Consider the following 20,739-nt stretch of genomic DNA (forward strand, 5'->3'; position numbering starts at 1 on the left):
GTTAAACAAGCATTGTTCATGATAACTATGGTACAAAATAAGGATAAATCTGTGTAAGAGAAAGAGCAGCTTGAAACACGACTGTTTCCAGTATTACAAGGGGCAATGAGAAATCTCAATACTAAACAACTAGTCATGTTTCTCAAGACATGCACGTTCCTCTAGAAGACATGTTAAAAGGAATTAATAAAATGTATTCAAAACTGAAGCTCCTGTGCACAGAAATATGTTCACAAAAACATGAAAGCATTACCTCTGATGCGATCATAATAGAATAAAAAAAGGTCTTGAGCTCTACATGTGCCAGATACTGGAATAGTACCTCCACTTATGATGCTTATCTAAAAAAAAACTTTTAGTCCTATCCAAACAGAATAGCTCATGTAAAACTATAAGAATCAAACACAAATTGATGTCAGAGCAATCTTTTACTACTAAGGTGTATTTTATTTATTCCTCTTAGTGATGTTCCTTACAGAAGACCATTGACTTGACTTAAAATCTCCTAATAACAAATCCTCCAATGCAGATGTCGTCATGTACACAAGGCAAAAACTTTGTCCGTCTGGAAATCTATCTTTGTTGACCACCATGATTGGATCCCAGTTAGAAGTCCTAGAAACAAAGGCGATCAATTCACAGATATTTCTTCCTAGTTGTTTGCCATACTAAAATGTGACGAAGACAGAGTACAGCAGCATGTTCAAGTGTTATGTGCTTTCTTTCATACTTATGGATAAAAAAACTCCAAACCTGAAAACTGCCAAGCAATTCTGAGTGCTTTTTGATCCTCATGTAGCTGTCTCCAACTGATTTTCAGAACAAAACCTCCAAAAATTCAATAGTAAAAACCCCAAACCAAATACAACAAAATATTCATACTCCCTTTGTGGTGCTATATCCATGTGCATATATACACAAACTTAAATACATACAGTAAAAAGGAATTGTTCTTTTTCTCGTGCTCTATCTTTTTTTCTTCCCAAATATTTTCATTTTTTATTCATCAAGAGCTAATATTTATTTTCTTCCTTTCTTTCACTTTGGGGTTAAATCTTCATTTAAGTTTTCTTCTGAAATTCCTTCAGGCACCCACACTCACTTCTTCAGTTCAAGAAGTATAACTTCTGATGGAGTGATTTCCGACATTGAAAGAAGTTACGGATTTTGTATGTCATCGTCACCTTTACCACTTGCTCGGATTTCATTCTGCTTATTCTTATTTACTCTGAAATACATATCCACTACTTAAAATCTAATCTTCCTGTATTTTCTTTCTGACTGTACCTTGTTCTAATCTTCAACTGCTTTTCTGTTTAAGAAAGAAAAATCAATAAGGTGTTTAAAAAAGAAATGTAGAAGTCCTCAAGAATTGGAGCAAAGCAGCTCTTCTCTGGACATCTGCAGATTACTCTACATGCATTATGCACTTAAGATCGCTCCAGTAAAATGGTATTTTACCTATGCGCAGCATGCTAACAAGATGACAAGAGAGATCGTGTTCAACTTGCTTAGCTTTGCTATGAAGCCAATGAAGTTAAGTAAACACTATTCTTGAAATACAGAGATTTATCACCATTTAACAGACAGCGTAATTCTTTGAAAACCCCTGTGCTAGGCAGACACAAAGGGCACTCACTGCCTTGAGAAACCTGAGTGAAACACCAATAGTTTCCATGTGAACTGATAATCAGAATTCAGGTCTTGTACCTATAATGAAGGGTAAGATAATGAATTATTCCTAATAACAATATATCTATTCCTGGGATGCATACCATAAAGGTCTCCGTTATTAGCATATGTGCAGGCCATAGACACCTGTTGAAGGTACCATTTGCCATCATCACAAATGCTGATTTTTCATTATCTTCTACAAAGGAACTAAGACCTTTCCTCATGGGATGAAATTCAAAGCATTTACCTTATTGAAGAACTTAAATGTCTCCCCTGAGAGAACAAGTATGGAAGCTGTCACTGAAAAGAAAGAGTTAAAGCAAGAAATAAGAGCAGAAAATGGCAATGTATTCTGCTTCTGATAGTTGATAGGAAAGAAAAGGTAATTAATACTTTTGGCTATAGGCACAGCCATATGAAGTAAGAATTAGTCCTACCTAAGAGAACAGAGGTGTTTTAAAGAATTTAGAAGGAAATAAAGGCCTGAGGAGTAGGAAGGAGAATGACCTAGCTAGAGCCCCAGCCGAACTCTCAAAAGGTATCACACTGAAGGAGGGATATTTCCATTCCTCATTCTTCTGTAGAATTAGGTGTGTGTACATGGAGGCTTAGTCACACATTCACCGCACCCAGAGGGAACAATATCCAGTTGTTTTACTAAAAAAGCAAAAAAAGAAAAAAAAAAAAAAAAAAAAAGAAATTAAACGTTCTGTGGGATTTGCTCAGAAGCCTGGAACAGGGCATTGAGGCCAGCAGGTGCCAGGACAGGCAGTGCCATGCTCCGAGCTGGCTGCGCACAGCCCAGCTCAGCCGGACGCTGCTGCCCCGCTTACCCCAGCACTAGGCCGGAGCTAACAAGTCCCGCTGGGGACACAGTCTGCACCAGCTCTATTGGAGGCATCTCAGTCTGCGTCCTCAGGACATACTTAGGGTCTTCTCTTACTTACCGAGCCTCTGGTGTTCTAGCTGAATGGTATTTTCAGGTTCTTTTAATGCAGTAAGATGTGTTTGTGGGTGCTTTAATTAGCAGATTGACATAAACAGGCATCTACGGCTGGAATTATTCATTAGGAGTTGGGTGCCTAATTTCCTTAGATACTTTTGAAAATCTCACCCCATCATGTTTAATTAAAAATGTCAGATGATATCAATACTCAGATGTGTCTTCTGTTGGTCTCCCGAGAAGATTTCCAAAATCTACTTCTCATTCCATCTGTTCCTCACAGAGGAAGGACTGACTTGGCCCATTCTTGAACCAAAACGTCAACAAATAATTTTAAAAGACTATAAACTGCAAATGATATTAATCTCCTGAGTAGGCTTCTGAAACCTTACTTGGATCTGCATGTTCCCAAGTATCTTGTAAGCTAAGAAATGGGAAAGCAGGCTATCTGCAAATATTAAAGGAGAGCACACTTATTTGTAACCTGCATTAGACAACAATTTCCAGATTTGCTAAGAAAACTACTTATCTTACAGGAGGGCCATGAAGCAGATCCTTTTAAAATCACTTTTAAAATCATACACACACACACACGCACAAGTACACACGTATGCACACAGACATCCAAGTAGCCTCACAACATTCACTCTGATAGGCGTTCGTAAGCACAAGCTCTTTAGCACAGAAATGTTTCAGGTGAGAATTTGGGGGTAGGGTGGAATTCACTACATTTGTCCTCAAAAGTTCCTTTATCCTCCTGCTTGTGTTTAGTTCCCTGGTAAGAAATAATCTCATTCCTCAAGTATGACAGATCAGATTTTGTTTTGTTTTGGGTACTCAGCATCTCCTTTTTTCATGGAAATGCCCCAGCTTTTTCAGATCTGCCAGTTCAGCAGCATCAGAATTCATGGACAAACTCAATCCCCACCGTTCAAGTGTCTCAGCTCTCTGTTAGTAAATCTAGGGCAGTTTTACGATAAAAAATCTGATGCGCTGCCACTAGGAATCAAGGACCCTGCAAGGCTGAGCAACGTATAATTTTTCTATGTGCGTTACTCTACCTTTCCTCCTGTTTTGTTGGATTTTTTAGTAGCACAAGTAATTTTATAAAGTAACAGTTTAAAAAAAAATAACATCAGATCAGTTCTCAGTCATGTTGAAGGTCTACAGTTTATCCCTCAGACGTTTTAAAGTTCAGCTGTACTTACTCTGGGAACAGGGGACGTCTGGGTACCTTTCCTTTGGCCACTAGTCTCAGGTGTCAGGTCTCGGTGGTCTACCTGAATGTGGCTCTCTAGGTCTTCAGCACTTTCAAATTTGACACTACACTCTGGACACCTCAGACTGCCACACGGTCTCTCGTTCACCTCCTGTGGAGTCAAGCCCGAAGACTGTCCATTGGTGCTCCTGGTCATGCATCCAGCACACAGGCCATAGGGAAGGCCGTTCACATCCAACTTTACCAAGTCCTGCTTATTCCGGAACTCCTTCAAGCACAACGCACACTTGTAGAGTTTTTGCAAGGCCTGGCCATTGGGCGACGAGGTTGCAGAGTTTCCTGCCAATTTCTGCATATGGAACGTCCCATGAATTTTCAGCTCAAGGGTAGAGGTGACCGTCTGCATACAGACAACACAGCGAAACCCGGTGAGGGAGTTTCTGAGATCTGGATGCATCTGGCAGTGCTCGATAAATTCTTCCTCGCTCTGCAGCGGCATTTTGCAGATCCGACATGTCCCTGTATCCAAACTCTTGCTGTGAGTGACTTTATGCTCTGTCAGGGTCAGGAGTGATGGGAAGCGTTCCCCACAGATGGGGCACATGTAGTGCTTAGCTGGACCTCGATGGGTCTGCATGTGCTCTCTCAGGCCATTTTCTGAGAAAAAGGTCCTTGAGCAGATATTACACTTGTGGCTACCTTTGATGAATTCTGCTTTCTTCCTAGAACAGTCATCCTCCCCAGGCCTGATGTTATGATCTCTCAAACGATGGTTCTGCAAGAGGACCTCCATAGTGTAGGCAGCCCCACAAATGTCACAGCCATACATGGGCTCAGAAGCATCTACGTCATCCTCACTGGCCTCATGACTGTTGGAAGTATCTGGATTCTTCATTAACATGTTCTGGATATCTGTCCCTTCTGTCTTCTTATTTGCTGGGGTCATGCCATTAGCTGTACCATTCTCAGTGCTAGCATCAAAAACACAATGTTTTTCCCGCAAGTGCTTTTCAAGCAAGATGATGGCATGAAAAGCTTTGCTACAAAACTTGCAGTTGTATTTTTTGCTGTGGGTTGTGATGTGGCACTGCAGTTCTACCTCTGTGCTAAAGGTCTCACCACAGAAGATGCATTTGTGAGACTTTGACGGATTCCCCAAGTGACTATGCTTCACATGGATCTGGAGATCCACCTCCTTCCTAAAATCCCAGTTACAGGCTGTGCAGCGATACATCTTCTTTTCATTGCTATGCTTGACTGCCAGATGCACTTGGATAGATACCTTGGAATCAAAAACTTCTTGGCAAAGGGTGCAGTGATACAACACAAAAGTATGCATGTCCAACAAATGCTTCTGCAAATCATCCACTGAAGAAAACTGTTTGTCGCAGCTCTCACATACATAATGAGTTGAAGTTGTCATGTAATGTACGGTGAGATGTTGCAGAAGAGACTCCTGGGAATCAAAGTCTTCTTTACACTGAGGGCAAGACTGCTTCCTCAACAGCAACTCCAAATGCAACTTTAAATGGGTTTGAAAACTTTCAAAATTTGAGAACTTTAGATCACACTGATTACATGGGTATTCACCATTAGACACTGAGTTTATGCTAGCAGAAAGCCGTTGCCTTTTAGGGGAAGAGACTTCAACATCAGAAGAAACTGGACTCTGCTCTGCTTTTGACTTCTTATTGTGTGCCAGAGGAATGTTCTTGTGGTTTTCTTTAATATGCTTTGTAAGTTTCAGGATGGAGCCAAAAATGGGGGAGTTTGTGCAATAAGGGCATGAATAAACTTCCATAAAAGACTGTGTTGGCTGAATGACAGGGGAATCCAATTTTGAATTTCCTACATTGCAGTGAGTCTGCTGAATATGCTCAGTCAAGGTTGCTTCGGTCAGAAAGCCCATGGAGCACTGGTTACAGAAGAAAGCGTTGTTGCCATCTTGAGGGGTAGCGTTTGGGCCACAGTGAGTAATACGGATGTGTTCTTGTAAGCTATTGATATCTGCAAACATCTCGGGGCAGTAGTTACAGTGAAAGGCAGAAATGTTGCTAAACTGCATCATGGGATATGCATGGTTTTTGTGCACCTTTCTCACGTGTTCATTCAAGTTGTACAGTGTAGGCATGGAATCAAGGCAGATCTGGCATGTGTGGCTTTGCTGAGGTTTGTCTGCATGAATGGTCTTCAGGTGGATCTCCAGAACAGCAAGGCTGTTGAAGTCACGCTTTGAGCAGTATGGGCAGCTGTAAGTAACCTTAGACCAGTTCTGGCCTTCCTCTCTGTCCACAGACCTGATTTTCTTTTGTCCTCTCAAAGGCTTTAAGGTCGAATCGGGGGTGGAACCTCTTTCCACCGATGCGCTGGAGTCAGGTGTTGCGCTGCTCATGGATGCCACGCTCCCCAAGACTGGGTCAGGGCTGATGCTGTGATTGCTGGAGTCAGGTTGTCTGTGGCTGTCCAAGTGGCAATAGACTTCCTCCACTGAAGAAAACTGCTCCGGGCACATAGGGCACTTGTGTTTTTTGTTGGCATGGGCTTGATGAATGTGTGAGAGCAGCGAGTTTTCGTCTGCAAATACTTCAGGGCAATGAATACACTGCAAATCTGCCTTCTCGGAAAGCTGTGGGTGGCGTGTCATTACGTGCTTCTCCAAATCTTCAGTCTGACTGAATGTCTCTTCACAGTAATCACACATAAAATCATCCTTCTTCACCTCTTTCTCAGTCTTTGCCATATGTTCCTTGTTCTTTTTATGAGCTTGCATGTGACTCTGCAATGAGCTGGTAGATGAAAACCCACGTTTACACACAGTACACTTGAACGGTTTGCTGGAGCTGTGGGTTTTCAGGTGAATTTTGAGGTGGTCGCTGCGAGAGAACGCAGCCTCGCATTCATGGCAATGGTACTTTTTATCCCCTGTGTGAAGCTTTATGTGGCGATCCCTACTTCTCTTGTGCTTAAAAAGCCGGCTACAGTAGGTGCATTTGAAAGGTAGTTTGTCACTGTGGATCTGCTCGTGCCTTTTAAGGTAGCTCAGGCGAATGAAGGACTTATCACAAAACTGACAGGGATACGGCAGGCCAGTCCCCCCTTCCTCCTCCCCGATGCCGAGATCACACCCATCTCCTATCATCTGAGTGGGTGATGCAACATCTTTGCTGGAGGGAGATGAAGCCACCCAGGAGAGTTGTGGGTCGTCATCACCATCTGTAATGGGAAAGCAGAAAGGAGATTAAAAACAATTCCCAGTGCATCTGTGAAATAAGGACAAAGCTCTCAACAACACTATGGGCTTCTGCTACTACAGCATAAAAAAAAAAAAATCAACTCAAAAAAAAAAAGATTTTTTGAATTTCAAAGGCGGTTTGAGAAAGAGAAATAAAAATATATTTGTACATATAATTTACAAATATGCCAACAGATAGTATTAATAAAAAGCATTTTTCTTTAGGAGGTTTAACACCTGCTTACTGTTCTGTAAAGCAATAAACAATGAATAAAGAAAGCAAAACACAATGTGCAACGAAGCAATACAAACATTTCGAAAAGCTACAGTGTTAAGTGATCACCTGTGATTTTGTGGGTCTTTTTAAATGCTACATCAAGATGATTTTAAGTAATGTCTCCGTTAAACAAAATCCTTAGTTCTGTCTCAAAACTGTAACAGAATGAAAGGCTGCTCAAAAGCAGAGTTGAACATCTAGGTGAAATAAAAGCATCAGATTTGAGACAGCTCAAGAAAATCAGAGAAGAGATCTGCACCATTACCGCATTCATTTGTATGAAAGGTAATGTTGCCTGCTTGGTACAAAAACAAACAAATTAAAAAAGCCCAGAAAATCACCATTGGACATCTCAAGACATCACAAAAGAATCAACTTCAGGATAAACCAACAATGGCCCAGCCTCTGTTTTAATAACTATTTCCTTTGCTCAATATGAGGCTTTGGAAAATATTTTATAATTTGATATTACCATAAAGAAACACAGCACCAACTCCAGCAGCAAAACAGTCATTTTAGGAAAAATACATAAAATGTTGGCAGCTTTCATAAACAGAATTGTTAACAAGAAACAGAAGAGAGAGAGTTCAAATATCCTAATTCCAATAAATGCAGAGATGTTGAGTGAAGCAAAAATGCCACTAGTCCGATATAAAACTGAACCATGGAATGAAGCAAAAATAAAATTCATGTAAATGAGGGAAGGTGCTGACCACATATACATTTGGAGATTCAAAAAAGGAACCGGTTCTCCAGATACATCGTTCTTATAAAACATTTAATGTTCCTACTTCAGCTCTTACTAAAACAAACCAATAAAAAAATCCCCAACTGTGCATGTAGGCTGCCACACGCGCACTCCTCGTGCCTGCCAACTACAGAGTCATCAGGCGGAGAAGAGCACATGTACAGCGGAGAAGCTCTCAAAGAAAGGCTCGGCTAATGAGGATATCACCACCGTAAGAGGCTAGCTCCTGTGGCACCATTTGCTTTGGCAAAGACCTTCTTTTTCATCCAGGAAAAGAGGGAGCGGAGCTACCTTGGAAAAACTAAATCAAATAATCACACACCAAACAACTTTTCCCACACAACGGGGCTGCTTGTTTTCCGGGATGCGCAGGTTGGGCGCCCACTCCCCTCGCCCCGCGCTCCCCAGGGAGCTCCACTCCCCCGTTTAACTAAACCTCCTGCTCCAGAGCGATGCTGGACACCGAGAACACACTTCCTCCCGCTCCCGAAATGCACCCCGGCTCTCAGCAAGCACCCGCGCTTCTAAGATGCTCAAGGTCTTTGTGCTCAACTAACTCCTCTGAGCCTGGCGGAGCCTGAACCTAAACCACAGGCGACGGAGCCCCTGATTTTTACGTTAAACTTTTCTCAGGCTTCGTTCCCCCGACCATGAACCGGTCTCTCTCTGCGGCTGCAACAAAGCCTCATGTTCGCAATTTAAGCCACCTCCGCCGCCCGCCCCGCTGCCGGCACAGCTTCGCTCTGCCCCCAGGGAGCCCCCGTCCCCCCTCCCGCCCCGTCGCCCCAGCTCTGCTGCCAGCCGCATCCAGGGCTCCGTCCCCACGGACCTGCGGCCACGGGCCGTCGGAGGGAAGGAGGCAGCCGGCTGCCAGCGCCTGGATTAGGGGCCCCGGGGAGGTGCCGGTAGCTCAGGGCTGGCTAATTCCCTCCTCTCGCCAGCTGGGCTCCTCCAGGGGAAAGGAGACAAAGGGGAGCAAGAGGGGGATGCTGGACCTGAACTAGGGCAGCACATGTTGCGTTTGCTACCACTATTGCTGTCTGCTGGGGGCGGGGGGGGAAGAAGAGAAACAACGACGACAGGGAAAAAAAGCACACCACCATTGTGTTATTTACTGCTCGGGCTTACTGGCTGTAATTAAAATAATTTAAAATGTCCACTTTGCAGAAACTTTTATAAAAATACATGCATTTTAAATATCTTCCCTTTTGCAGCCAGACTACTCGTGCCTTGTGCTGGGCAGTGGCATACAGAGGAAGAACTGCACCGGGGAGAACTCGGAGCGCTTAAAACTGCTCCAGTGAATAAAGCTTCATTGTTCTGCTTTGAAACTGTAGATGCAAGGGGCCAAATCCAGTGGTAACACAGGCTGGGCCAACTGCTGTAACTTCGTTACATCCATATGTGCTTATGCCAACCATTACATTGGCATGCAAATGGAACAAATCTTTTAGAAGGTCTCTTTTTCCCCTGAAACGAACCCATCTACCTCAAAATGCACTCTAACATTCAAATAGGGCCAGTTCCCCTCCAGCTGCTGCTCTTCAAACATCTTGGGCTATTCAGAAAACAAAACCAAAGCAAGCTGGTATTACTTTGTGAGTGATGCACAAAGACGTTGCTGTGCTAATATAATTTGGATTCAAAAAAATTAACATTTCACAGATTGAAAAGCTGGGTTAGTAATAAAAATGGAAGCATTTACATAGTTGAAAGCAAAGATTGTCTCCTTTTGTTAGCTTGATTAAGACCTTTCACTGATTTTCATATTTAACTTCTAGATTCTTTTTATTGCACCGTTTTCTCATACTTTTACAATTTAAAAAGAATTAGGAAACTTTAAGCCCCAGAAACAACCTACCTTGACTTCCTTACAAACAAGGTACTAAATTACTAAAGGCCTAAACTGAAGAAATTAGGGAAAACTCATTATCATTAATCTCTTTATGGAATGAAAAATAGCCCTGTTAATTTTAACTTGCCATATTAAATTGAAGAAAAGGCCTATAATGAACTGAGAAGGAAATTCTAAGGTATTCTACCAGAGTAATATTTTAGTGGGAAGATATATTTTAGATGTGGTGTGACATGTCTGGCAATGATGGTTAGAATAATAATTCTACATTAATGCAGTCAAAGGAATGTAGCAGAATGAGAAAAATCACTTTCAAAAAGGAGATTAAAGTCATTAAAAATGGCTAATCCTGCAAAGTGGGACTGTTCTAAAATAGAGAATCACATGGCTGGTGCAAGGCTTTTGTCATTTGCGCATAAGAGAATCAAAACAAGTATTAAAAGGGTAAGAAAATTCAATAAAAAGTTTAATTAGGAAAAAAAGAGCATTAAGGAAGCTTCAGGATGTCGGTAGTCCTCAGGATATATGTGCAGGTCATGAAGCTTAAAGGGCCAAACTTGATAATCAATCTCAAAGTGGTACAGTAATTTAGCAACTTAATGTTCAGCACGTTTACGGGACTGCAAGCATTTATCATCATCACTGAGGAGCTAATTCCAGCCTCAATGCATTCAATAAATGTATTTTTCCTTCTAATAAGAGCAATTTGGCCAAACTGTAGTATAAATCATACTTCATTCTCTGTTTATCTTCCAGATAACATGAGCCAAGTTCAGAAATATATTTGTGAAGCTAAAACAATAAAATGAAGTCTTAAAAAATGTGATCTCTCTTAGAAAGGAGACATACAGCACATCACAGATTGCCAGGAGTAAGCAGCACTGCTGTCTCAGCATACACTGATGACGTTGATATATTTATTATTTCAGAGTTATTTTGCTAATAGAAATAAAATCAACCAGACACGATTTCACGGTCCCTGCAAACACTTTCCCCCATCTACCTGCTCAAAGCTAGCTGGAACAAGTAAGCTCCCGCCAGACTTTGAGCCGAGCCACATTTGAAGTGGTTGCAGAGGGACAGGCTTCCTCAGCTGCCCGGTCACCCATGCAGCCCCAGCCCTGGGGTCAGCGTTCATGGGCAAGGGCTGCACAAACCCGAGCTACCCCCCAGCTGGCTGCTTTTTCTCTTAAGAACAAAAGGTATGCACAGAGGCCTCATTTGCTGGCCAGACCTGAAGTTCATCCTTGCCTAAAGCCTCTTGTTTACCAACGTAGAGCATCATCGGGTTCCGCTCCAGTGAAAAACCTCCCTACTCTGTCTCCCCTACGTGTGGAGGGTTCAGGTGGCTCTTCCACAGAGCCTCCATATGTCCCCCCACACAGCGGGCACATTGCAACGTGGCCAGCGCGGTATGGGAGGCCAGGTTATTTCAGCTGCTTTGGGTGCAAGCAGCAGCACAGATTAAGCACCACGGGGCTCAGAAGAGGCCGCACAACCTGCCCAGGCGTCAACAAAATATCCAGGGTTTGTCCAAAGAGGCAACTTCAAGACTCCCCTCCTGAGCCCAGAAGGCATCTCCATACAGGACAATAAACCAAGGAGGTTAGATTTGGAAGGTGCTCTTATTCTGTCAGGTTTATTCCTCTAGCACAGAGCTAATACACAAGAGAAATAGTTAAATTAACAAAAACAAAAACCAAAAATCAATTGTTGAGGAAAGGATTGCTGTTTGATTTAAGTTCCAGACTCCTGGTTCTCTCCGAGTCTCTCCATGGCACACAAGTTAAAAATGGTCAAAGCACTCAAATTGCTTTAGGCTATTGAGAATTGATGGAATTCTAGCACCCAAAAAAGTAAGTTACTTTTGAAAACAAGCTTGGCATCATAAGACACGCTTCTGAACTGTGTTTCAGTTCCTCATCTCCATAATAGAAAAAAGCCATCTGCTCCTCAAGGGCAAATTGTAGGGCTTACTTCTGTATAGCTGTGAAACCCTGAGACATCCTCAGATGGAAGGCCCGATAGAAATGCTATCAATTTCAATAATTATTATTATCACAGATGCTTAACTATGAGAATACAACACAGATATTGAGGACTGGGAAATCTTCAGTAGTGGTTACAGCAAATTTTGCATTGCTGCACTATGTATTAAAGCCAAGGACAGATCATTACAATGGATTATAGTAAGAACCTCACATAGCATACGCTGCTCATTTACACGGCAGTGCTGGTGTGAAATAATGCAAATCAAGTTTACATAGCAAATGTTTTAAGTTTCAATATTTTCAGTGCACTGTGACAGCTTTTCACTTAAATTTTTTGTTGGAGTGTTTAGCCCCATTTTCCTGCACATTTCCCACACAGTTATAACAAAGTAAATAATAAAAAATATCATTAATATTCCAAACTCAATTTTCTATGCATATATTAGCTTCACTGAAGATTTTTGTTTGTTGTGTCACAGAAGGCAATAGTGGACTGCAAACCACCAGCTCTTGTGGCAATGAAAGCCTTTTTATGCTGACACTGCACCTATCTCTGAATGGTATTGTAACTGCCGGGCTGTGACTGAAACCCAGCATTAATGCACACTCAAACACACTTCACTAAACAATGGAAAAAAGATTTCTACAAATTATTTATAATTACTCCTACAAAAATATCATGCAGCTGTCCCCCAGAACTGGTCAACTCACCCTTAGCCAATGCACTAAGGAGGGGCCCTGGAAAGTTCAGGCTGCTCTGAAGAACTCCATACGCAGCTTCAGACTTCAGCAACATTAGCTTCTTCACAAAACAGTCTTCATAGTTTTTATTTTAAGGCACTATGCCATTTTTAAAATATGTATATATAAATATATATAAAATGTTCAAAGCAAACCTAAAATTGGATAAAAAACTAAGAGGTGCTAATATAAGTGGCACCACAGGCAGTGCTTCCATTATTATCTGCAACTTGAGAAAAATGCAGTTATACCTAATTATATGCTTATGTGGTAAGCATTTTTGTTGGACTAAATTACCAACAGTTAGTGACTCTTTTTCCAATGTCTCAGCTTTGCACTGCAATTCATTTTTAAGTGAAGTTTTTAAAAAAGAAGGAAAGATGTCTGGCTCAATGGAAAGTATATATAATCTAATTTTTCTTCTCATGCAGAGAGTAACTTGGTATTTAGAATACAAAATCAGCACAAGATGTAGTGCAGAATTTCAAATGTTAAACTTGCTGGGATGTCTGCCGCAGATAAACTGTTACACATAGATGGTTTAAACCTCGCTGTCTTTGTTTAAACCTTTCTGTAGTGATCAAAGATACATCTAATTAGTCTTTTTTATGCTGCAAGTTAAAAGTACACACAAAGATGTCTGTTGAAGCTTAACTGATATACAGAAACTTGCTAGGCCAGATTAACACATGCCTAAGCCCTCGTCTCCCATTAGCAGAGATATCAAGACTCAGTAATGACCATCGATAGGATGATATATAATTCTATACAGATGATAAAATCAGAAAGTTGTTTTTAACATTATTTTTTCTTATGTCAAACAGTCTGTATTTTGCTGGTAACAAAAAATTAACATATCATTAAATAAGTTATTTCACACTTCAATAAATGGCATAATAAGGGGTGGAGGAGAAAGTTTTATGTTAGATCTAGGAATAAACTAAATGCTTTCAGAGTTGAATCACTGTTTTTCTTTACTCCCTTTGGAAAAGCAGCAGATACTATATTCTGCTGTGCATCATGGACTTGGGACTGAAAACAGCTGCACTCTAATTACATGTAAAGTGTACCAAAACATTCCTTTTATCACAGACTGTAAATCTGTTAGCATCTGTCTCTCCTTTGTTTCTTCCACAAGATACAAGCTTGTTTCTACATTTTTCTCACCTGTAGCGGTAATTAAAATTCATTATAAATGAAAGGAGTGAACACTAAAACAAGTTCCTCTGTGTACAGTTCTAAACTCAAATTAGAAACAGCTGTTTGCTAATTCATGCAGTGATGTTTTGTCGTGCTCTGTGAATCAATAATAACTCACCCTATTTCTACGAAAATGTTAGGATTGTACATATATTTTGCGTAGCAATTTGCTCTTCAGAAATGTTCACATGCGCATTCAGTCTTTTTTAAGCGAGATTAGAAGACGACACCAGCAAAATCATCAATGAATTAACAGAAAGATCTTAATAGCTTGCTGTTCGTGCTTACCCTGCTACCTAGAGGGTCCTGTGCCATTCTTGCCTGCTTTGATACCCACCGAGCATTTAGCAAGAAGGCACGTTGTAAGACAGATGTAAAAGAACAAAACTGTATACGGGGTCACACGCACACATCACAGATGCAATAGCCACACTGAGAGGATACTATAAAATTAGAGTTTTGGCTATGACATGTACAACTTTCAAACATAAGGAATGACAAAGCCCTTAGGAAAATAATCCTAGTAGAATAATTATTACTTATAATAATTAGTTATAAAATTAGTTATAATAGATGGTAATACTTATGCTAATTGTTAGTAATATTTCTTCATATTATGTTAGCCAGAGCACAAACTTCATATGACCCTATTGGCCTTACACTCACAAAATTATATTCTGCACTTCTTGCTACTTGATGTCAACATTTATCACGATTTCAACACTTGATTATACAAAACAAAGAGACAACACACAGCGGTTAAGAGCTTTGCCTGCTTCATTTTTTATCTAAACCTAAGGATACAAGCAGGGTGGTTGCAACATTTTGAGCAGACCCGATGGCAGATTTGCAGAGCCTGCCCTCGTTGCAGCAGGACCAGGGCCAGCCCTGGCCCCTGCACTGCCCCCTTTGCAGAGCCAAAGATCCAGCCCAGAGCGGTGGAAGAGCATCAGCCTCCATAAAGGTCTCTGCAATACATGCAAGGAAAGTCCTTTTCTCATCTATACATAAACATGTTTTCCCTTCCTTGTGTTTTGTTACTGTTAGCAGGGAAGGTGCTTCCCATACGGCACAAACCCATGCATCGAGACTCTGAACCACTCGTGGACATGTGGCCAGCGGAAGAGCCTTTATGGTGGGATGAAATGCATGAGATTAATTTCCTAGATTTATGATTTCCTCCCTCCCATTTGATCAGGCAGCTCTCAAATACAGCAGGCACCTGTTCTCAGGCTGTTTTGCTGAGTACCCTCAGGCACGTGCGGTCAGACAGACTCAGCTCAAGCTTCTTCCCTCAGTTCATACCTGTAACGGAGCATCAGAAATACAGACTAGCTGCTGTTTGGAGAAACTCAGTGAATACAGAAGCCTGAATTAAAGAGAGACAGACTTTTCTCCATTAACTGACCAGATCGGAGTGATTTAATTTAATGCTTTACTGTGCTCATTTTCATGTTTCTGAATTGTACTTTCAAGTGAAGATTAAGTCATCAATTACAATCCATTTAGCTCATTCATATAATTCATTTAAGGGTCATATCCTGCACAGTAAGCTGGGAGCCCTGGAAGCCAGCACTGACAAGGACAGGCAGCACTTTCCCACAGGATATTCAGCTTGTGCAGAATCAAGTCAGAGCTCGTTTTGATGGTGTGGGCAGCAGTCTGGAGGAGCAAGCGCCATTAAAACTGGGGCAGTGGCAAACTAGGACAAAGAGAGTTTTGCCAAGACCTCTCCGGCAAGCTGCTGTTACTGCTAAGACAAACGCATATCTGCATCTGTGCTGGTAGACAATATTAGAGTCGTGTTGCCATTTCTGCAGAGCTCTGTTTCAACTTTACGGCCATGTATCAACTCTGAGCCAAAACAGCCACTATGAAGGGAGAAAACTGGGACCAGATACCACAAATGCTCTGTGTCTTCTGGTTGGGGTCACCAAAAGTGACTGGATTGCTAGGATGGCTTTCTATGATGAGATCTTCAACTGATGCGATGCAGTGACCTGACCTCTAGGAAAACGGGTTTGCAGCCCCTGTCTTAAACATATGAAAAGTACTTTCCCAAGAACAAACTTTTGCTCCTAAATGAGTATTTTCCATCAGTGCTCAGTAGAAGAGATGTCAATTGCCATGTTCCAAACCTGAGAAAAACGTCATGTTTCAAACCTCAGCCCTGCACAGGACTTTACGGCCAAGCTTTCCGGCCTGAGGAATTTAAAGCTGGTCATATTATTAGAGCAAGTTGCAGGGGAAAATAAAACCAGCTTGTTAAGTTAGAAAGAGTAGGCTGTTCCAGACTCTCATTTTGATCTAGGTGGGAAAACTGTGACGCACTTACAAACTTAATGGGTTGACGTTCATGATGAATAGACCTAATGCTGAAAAACACATGTTGGCTGAAATTACTCAGCAATAAACAAACAGTAAAAAACAACAACATCCAGATTTTATACTGGCTTCAAAGAACAAGGGAAGAAAAATCAATAAATTATATGTGACAGACAGTATCAAGTAACCTGTTTTATAGCTATGCATATGCATTATTGGTCTGACTTCCAAATGTGTTGTGTATTCACATCAATCCTATTGAAATCAATAGGAACAGCAGTTGCTCAACACTTCTGAAAACTCAGATGACATAAATATGAAATATAGCCAGTTCTACATAGAGGTATTTTCAGAAAGATGCACGTATTCCCTGTCCCTTTCATGAATTCAGAGTCAAGATGTCATGCAAACACCGTGAATGGAAATGAAGCTGCACTTGTGAACATCCTAGCTTCCACAAGTCTGGTGAGTGTAGCTCCTCGAGGCCTTCACCTGCCTGGTTTTGGAGGGGCTCGTGTGCCTCGGTGATGCCAGTGGGTATCCCTGGAGCTAATGAACCTGCCAGCTCCACCTGACCCAAGCCTGGAGATGGGGTTTGCCCCAGCTAAGCAAACCTCCCACTCCTTGGGGACGGTATGTGTTATGGCAAAGTACAATTAGTTACGACTCTGGGTTTGTTAGTGAACAATTTTTTAAAAAATATTTCATTTAAAATTAAAAAAGAACACCCGCAAATGTAAAAGCACACTGCTGAATATGAAGCACATTCCTGAGTATCATTTAGATAAACATCGGTCGTGAATCTGCACCATGTTTGTGACTGGCCTGAGGGGAACTGCATTAAACAGAGGTGGGAAGGAAGTTCTCCACTTATCAATAGCTGACAGAAATAACTGAAAGGTTTAAAAAGAAAATAACTATAGATTTTGTGCTATGAAAGATGAAAGCCAAACAGCGTGGCTTGCCTAGGAGAGATGTGTATTCCACGCTGTATGGTAATGCTACTTCTTTTTCACTAACAGTATCCATGATTTTAAATAAGAAATGACTTTTAAAACAAGCAAGCAAACAAAAGCATTTGCCACCCAGTAAGAATCTTTCTCGGTACATCAGTGTTCCCCTACAACAAACGTGCCACATGACAGACCTTTCAAGTTTAACCAGCAGTGACCTGACATCTGTGATCTGAGGACTTGCACTGCACCGCACAACAAAACTGTCCGCCGAAAGCTGCTCTCTTCTTCCAACACATCTTTGCCCTTTTGACAGGCCCAATGACAAATCGTGCAACTGTGCTCTCAGGTTTTCGAATGAAGAGCTGCGGCGACAGCTAAGGTCTGTCTTCCCAGGGCTCACGCCCGCGTTGGCGCAGCCCAAGGAGGGATCCCGCGCCTGACCTCACCGAGCGCCTGTGCAGGCTGCAGGAGATGACCCCAGCAGTGCCCACTCCACAGCACCGCAGGGTCACGGCACACCAGACAGCCCTCTCCTGCGGGCACCAGGCGGTGAGATCAGCCCACGCTATGCCTCATCTACATCGTGAGTCTGCAGAGAGACTTTCCGAGCCTTTCTAAATTCTTTAGGGGCTTCTCAGGATGTCAGCCAGCACCGACCACGCTCCAGAGAAAGCCTCCCGTAGGGAGGATGCTCATCAGTGCAGGCAGGCAGGCAGGGGGAGTGCAGCTGGGGAGCCAGAGCAAATCCAACCAGGAGACGACAGCCCCTCTGGCCCTGCCGCGCTCCTGCCAAGAGACGCACAGAGCCCAGCAGAAACCTCCCCTCCAGCCGCAGCTGCGCTTCCAGTCTCAGCTGCAGGTACCACACTCTGCCCACGTACCGGAACAGGACGGCACTTTCCTTAAAGTTCCCTAACAGCAAAGGTATCTTCCTCCTGAATTGTTTAATACAGTCTTAGGTGCTGATTATCTGTATTCAGATAGCTGTAGTTTAACCAACAACGTAGGTTTCCTTCTGACCTTGTGTGTGGTTGTTTTTTTTCCTCCCACAAATGTGATTTGTGCGATTTATTCTAGTTAGCAACTGTCTCTGTGCCTTGGCCACAGATACATGCAAGAGTGAATTTATAATGAGGAAAGGTGCAGGGCACAATTATTTGTTTAAATGGGAATAAAATTAGGGTTGGAGCATACATTGAATCACCTCAATTTATCCCTGAAGAGAAGGAGGGACAGCAAACATCTTGGCACTTGCAAACAAATATCTCTCTCCCCACCATCTCTCCCAAACAGCACTCCTTCCATTTGAGAACAGTCTCACACAGACATTGGCACTGATATCAGAGAATTAAACGAAGTAAAGGGAAAAGCTATAATCAATATCTTTCTCGCTAACTCTACCCACATAATGAGGACTGGCTATACTTTCAAAAAGGTATCTGGGAATGTTAATAGACTAAACAACTTGGTAAAAGGAATGAGGAGGCAGTGAGGAGAGAGAGATTGAATTTACCCTAGAAAAATGCATCTTGATTCTACAGGTACAGAAAGCATTCGGCTTTCTATAGAGGAGTCTGCTAAATTAAAAAGTGGGTGGAAGCTGGAGGTGGGTGTTTGGGATGGGGGCACGTTTCCTGCAGAGGAAAAAATGGTCAAAAAATCAAAACAGTAACAGCAAAGCACAAACGAACAAAAAACCCCAACCCAAACCAAAAAACTCTCAGGGAAATCAGGTGTCAAGAGGTTTGATAGACACACATGCACCTCTAGAACCAGACGTGTTCAAGAAGCCATCTCCAGTCAATTAATGGCTGGAAACATGTGGGCCCCCCCTCCCCCCCCAGGTAAATTAATAATTTTTTTGTTTTTTTTCTCCAGATGTGAAAAGGTTTTGTACTTGCACCTAAATCTCTGGTATGGGGTGTCTCACATGCCCAGAAACCCCACGTACACTGTGGCAGAGAGGAGTTACCAAAAACCTGCTACTGAAATGCAGCTGGCAGATACCTGGAAGAAACTCCATCCCATCTCTACTGTCATAAAGAGGCAAAACAGTGACTTAAGCTGCATAAGCTCACACACTGACTGTCTAAAAGAAGAAATGTTGTCAATAAGCTGGTCGTAACTGAGTGGGCAATTTAAATTTTGGGGGAAATGAAAAATTATTGTTTTCATAAACAACACAAAGAGTTTTAGAGCTCAGACCAGCTTCACTTACAAAAACCCTACTGTCCTAAATGCCAAAAAACCCTTGCCCCCTCCCTGGAATCCATTTGGTTTTGTCATGCCCCTTTCCCAGACTCACAGCCGAAGCTCCCTGCCTGAACAGAACCACAGACTGGGCAACTCTGGTGTCTCCCATAAGAGTGTGACAGAACAAGGTATGCCAGACACAATTCACATATTATTTTTTTGTTTTGTCAAGGCTTTTCTATTATTTATTTTAGTTCTGGCCAATAAGGCAAAAATTTTCAGGATAAAATAATTTTCTGGCCACAGATAACCTGGACTCCTGCCTGAAATAGGATCTTTAGCCCATTTCACCCTTGCAAAAACAAACAAAAATGGACAAATGAATGGTTTGAATGAAAATTCAGCAACTGTTCCCTCACACCTTTAGCCAGAATTACTTGTGAAACTGAATTCCACTTCCTCCATCTCATACTCAGTTTAGCACATGAAAGTATGAGTACCAAGAGTTATGGAAGCACCAACCTTGGCTCCCCATCAAGACCAAATTATCTGTCTGTATTTAAGACAGGAGTTCAACATCTTCTGTTGAAAAATGGAAACTCCACCTCAGTCATGGAGCATCTAGAGTATAAAACTAATCTTCTGAGCAGTAAATATTAGACTGACAAACAGCAGTAACTACAATTTCAAACGATTCACTTTAGAGGTTGGGGTCCTGGATTCCTAGGAGCTGATTGTTAAAGACACATCAGACTTTTTTTTTTTTTTTTTTAAAATCAATTTTCCCATTATTTAGGATTATCATACCTTGTATCTTTGGATTTCCTATGAACATAACCATAGCCCCAGACCTCCTGGCTACCTGACATCAGGAAGGTTGCAACATCATGTCCACCCTGAAGTCACTGTACACAGGCTTAAGAGTGACTCCATCTTAATTCAGTTCTTTGTCTGGAATTAAGATACTGGATCTGATCTGATTTTTTTCTTACTGTGTTGCTTTGTATCAAAACACGCGTTTTCCAGTGGGTGGTGCCTAACAAAATACGAAGCAGAGGTGTGACCACAAAGGAAAGAGCCATTATAAATGCACAGAAACACACCCTGTCAACACATTCCAGCTGCCCGATACATACAAAAGCATTTAAAAAAGACAACTGACTCATTATTTTAGAGTTTTGCTATATTTTCCATTTTAAAACATTTTACTATCTATCTAATGTTGTTAGAGAAGCTTCCATTGCTAACACCGGAAAGCAGACACCTCCTAACCACCCTGCACAAATTCCTGTCAAAAATTTTTGTGCAAAGTGTTATCAGGTAACAATATTTACCATGTACAGTAATTATGAAAAACTCTGAGATTGTGTAATTATGTATTTTAA

At 41.8% G+C, this 20,739-nt stretch overlaps 1 protein-coding gene across 1 annotated transcript in view; it reads right to left on the minus strand.

Annotated features, from left to right (window-relative positions):
- ZNF423 (zinc finger protein 423) overlaps positions 1-20,739 on the minus strand; it is a 236,851-nt gene that overhangs the window by 94,045 nt on the left and 122,067 nt on the right. Inside the window, exon 5 of the mRNA XM_050904236.1 lies at positions 3,826-7,049. Coding sequence (XP_050760193.1) covers positions 3,826-7,049 — 3,224 coding nt within the window. The remainder of the gene's footprint in view (positions 1-3,825; positions 7,050-20,739) is intronic.

The sequence above is a fragment of the Gymnogyps californianus genome, chromosome 12 (genome assembly GCF_018139145.2).
Source record: "Gymnogyps californianus isolate 813 chromosome 12, ASM1813914v2, whole genome shotgun sequence".
Lineage (NCBI taxonomy): Eukaryota > Metazoa > Chordata > Aves > Accipitriformes > Cathartidae > Gymnogyps > Gymnogyps californianus.